The sequence below is a fragment of the Papaver somniferum genome, chromosome 7 (genome assembly GCF_003573695.1).
Source record: "Papaver somniferum cultivar HN1 chromosome 7, ASM357369v1, whole genome shotgun sequence".
NCBI lineage: Eukaryota > Viridiplantae > Streptophyta > Magnoliopsida > Ranunculales > Papaveraceae > Papaver > Papaver somniferum.
In genome coordinates, this window is record NC_039364.1 from 70465 (window position 1) to 72692 (window position 2228).

Below are 2228 nucleotides of genomic sequence, written 5' to 3' on the forward strand. Positions count from 1 at the left end.
GCAGGTCACGATCTTCATTATTTCGTTCCCAAAGCTTTCAACACAACCTCTTCCTCACAGCCAGTGTTGATCAAATGAAAAACACTTCAACTACAACAGCCATTTAGCATCAATTCGCACTAGTTCAACGCCAACATTAGAAATGAATAAAAGACAAAGAGATGGAGAACTATAGCTTCGCACAGCGAGCAAAAACAAATAAAAGTCGAAGAATAAGGCATACATAAAATCTTATACGAAAAACGGGCAAAATAAGAGGCAGCATAAACGAATAAAAGTCGAAGAAAAAGGCAGACATAAAATCTTATATGAAATACCCTAAAAGGAAGTATTTAGGGGAAAGCAACCCTAATGCATGAATCAGGGAAAAACTAAGAGCGGTCCGTCAAAATCAGCCAGGAAAATAATCGGGCGAAAAATTTCTGATAAGGGTGTAGAAATAGACCAGAATGCCAAGATACACGGTTAAGCTACAGGTATCTGGTGCATCTGATGCGTATTCGGACATTTCGGTTTGGCAAATCACGTCTACGATATACACGATTTCAAAAAAAATCCTAGGATACGATCTTATAACCATAAACCATATGGGCAATGGGTGACTCGATCTTCCAGCTCAAGTGCATTTGCAAACCAAGTTGACGTTTGTATCGTGGACCCATGAATATTGGCTGACACTCTTTCTTCTTGGGGCACGAGGAAGACTGATGAAACAATAAAAATGGTGAATGACCACCTAGAGACGATATTTGTGGAAGTCGAGCAATCATAGCTAGCTACACCATTTGCAGCCCTCGTTTTCTTTTATTTTTCAAGGAGACATTTGCAATTAGTCTACATACGTGTAATTTATATATGTTACGCGTAGGTATATTCAGTAAATTTACCCCAATATGGCCATTTGCATCCCTTTCATGTGGCCATGGCCCATGCATGCCATGCAGGTTTACTAAATGTATCCCAATATCCATCTAGCCAATTCCTATGCCTCTTCAAACGTCATTGAACAAGCAAGAAGCGACATATATTGTTGGGGTACTTTATACCGGAAGCTTGCCGGAGAGGCCGAGTTTTAACGATACAGTGCTGACTCCGGTATCCGAGAAGTGGAAAGGGAAATGTGAAACTGGACCTGAATTCCCCGCTGGTTCGTGTAATAAGAAGATTATTGGTGCCAGAGATTTTTATAGAGGGTACGGGTAGGTTGCGGTGGGTGATAATAGTGGCGAATCTTGGTCGCCGAGAGATACTGAAGGGCACCGGAAGCATACTGCATCGACTGCAGCTGGATCCATTGTTAAGAATGCTGCAGTGTTTGAGTATGCCGTTTGGGAAGCGGAAGGGATGGCAATTCGGGCATGGATTGCTGTTTATAAGATTTGTTGGAGTTCTGGTTGTTATGATTCGCATATTCTTGCTGCAATGGATCAAGCTGTTGCGGATGGGGTCGATGTGATTTCTTTGTCTGTTGGTGCTAATGGTTATGCGCCTCGCTATGACCAGGACTCAATTGCGATCCGAGCGTTTGGTGCAATGGAACGTGGTATGTTGGTGTCATGTTCTTCTGGTAATTCAGGACCTGGTCCATATACTGCTGTGAATATTGCGCCGTGGAGAGAATTTCCTTCTGATGTGATTTTGGGAGTGGGAGGGTTTTGGGCGGCGTTTCATTGTATTCTGGTGAGCCATTAGAGAATGATGATAATGAATTAGTTTACTCTGGTGATTCTAGTAGTAGATTTTGTTATGAAGGGCACTTGGATCCGTCGAAAGTTAAAGGGAAAATTGTTGTATGCGACCGTGATGGGAATGCTAGAGGTCTCTCTATATATATGATATTATTGTTTGTAAATAGATCGTATGATTCCGTTGAGCAAAAATGTCAAACCAAAAACATAGACAGTAAAACTAAAACACCAATGCCACCGTAGATAGGGTCGACCAAAGAAAATTGCGCTTAAAGTGAAAATATCACTTGCGTAAAATGGAGGAAGGATATCGTTTTATTAGTTGTAACGGAAAATTAGTTGATGCATAAACAAAAATATGGCTGCATAATATGACAATGCATTCTTTGTGGTTGTTTCTATAATGGTTATGCATTCAATTTTCGAAAATTGTGCCTAAAAGGATAAACACCTCCGAATTTTTCGTAAAAACTTTAAGTTTGATATTGTTGTTTGTACTCATTGCATAAATCTCTTTAAAATCTTTTCAAGGAGATAAAC

The 2228-nt window shown here is 40.3% G+C and overlaps 1 protein-coding gene across 1 annotated transcript; it reads left to right on the forward strand.

Annotated features, from left to right (window-relative positions):
• The first annotated feature begins 984 nt into the window (after nucleotides 1-984).
• Nucleotides 985-1692, forward strand: LOC113300463 (subtilisin-like protease SBT1.4). The gene is made up of 2 exons (XM_026549672.1): nucleotides 985-1147; nucleotides 1286-1692. The coding sequence occupies exons 1-2, from the start codon at nucleotides 985-987 to the stop codon at nucleotides 1690-1692; spliced, it is 570 nt and encodes a 189-aa protein (XP_026405457.1).
• Nucleotides 1693-2228: the final 536 nt, after the last annotated feature.

Coding starts and splice junctions, on each gene's coding strand:
- LOC113300463 (XM_026549672.1), top strand. CDS start 985: ATGCCTCTTCAAACGTCATTGAACAAGCAAGAAGCGACATATATTGTT. Junction 1,148..1,285: donor TGGACCTGAATTCCCCGCTG/GTTCGTGTAATA, acceptor CATCGACTGCAG/CTGGATCCATTGTTAAGAAT.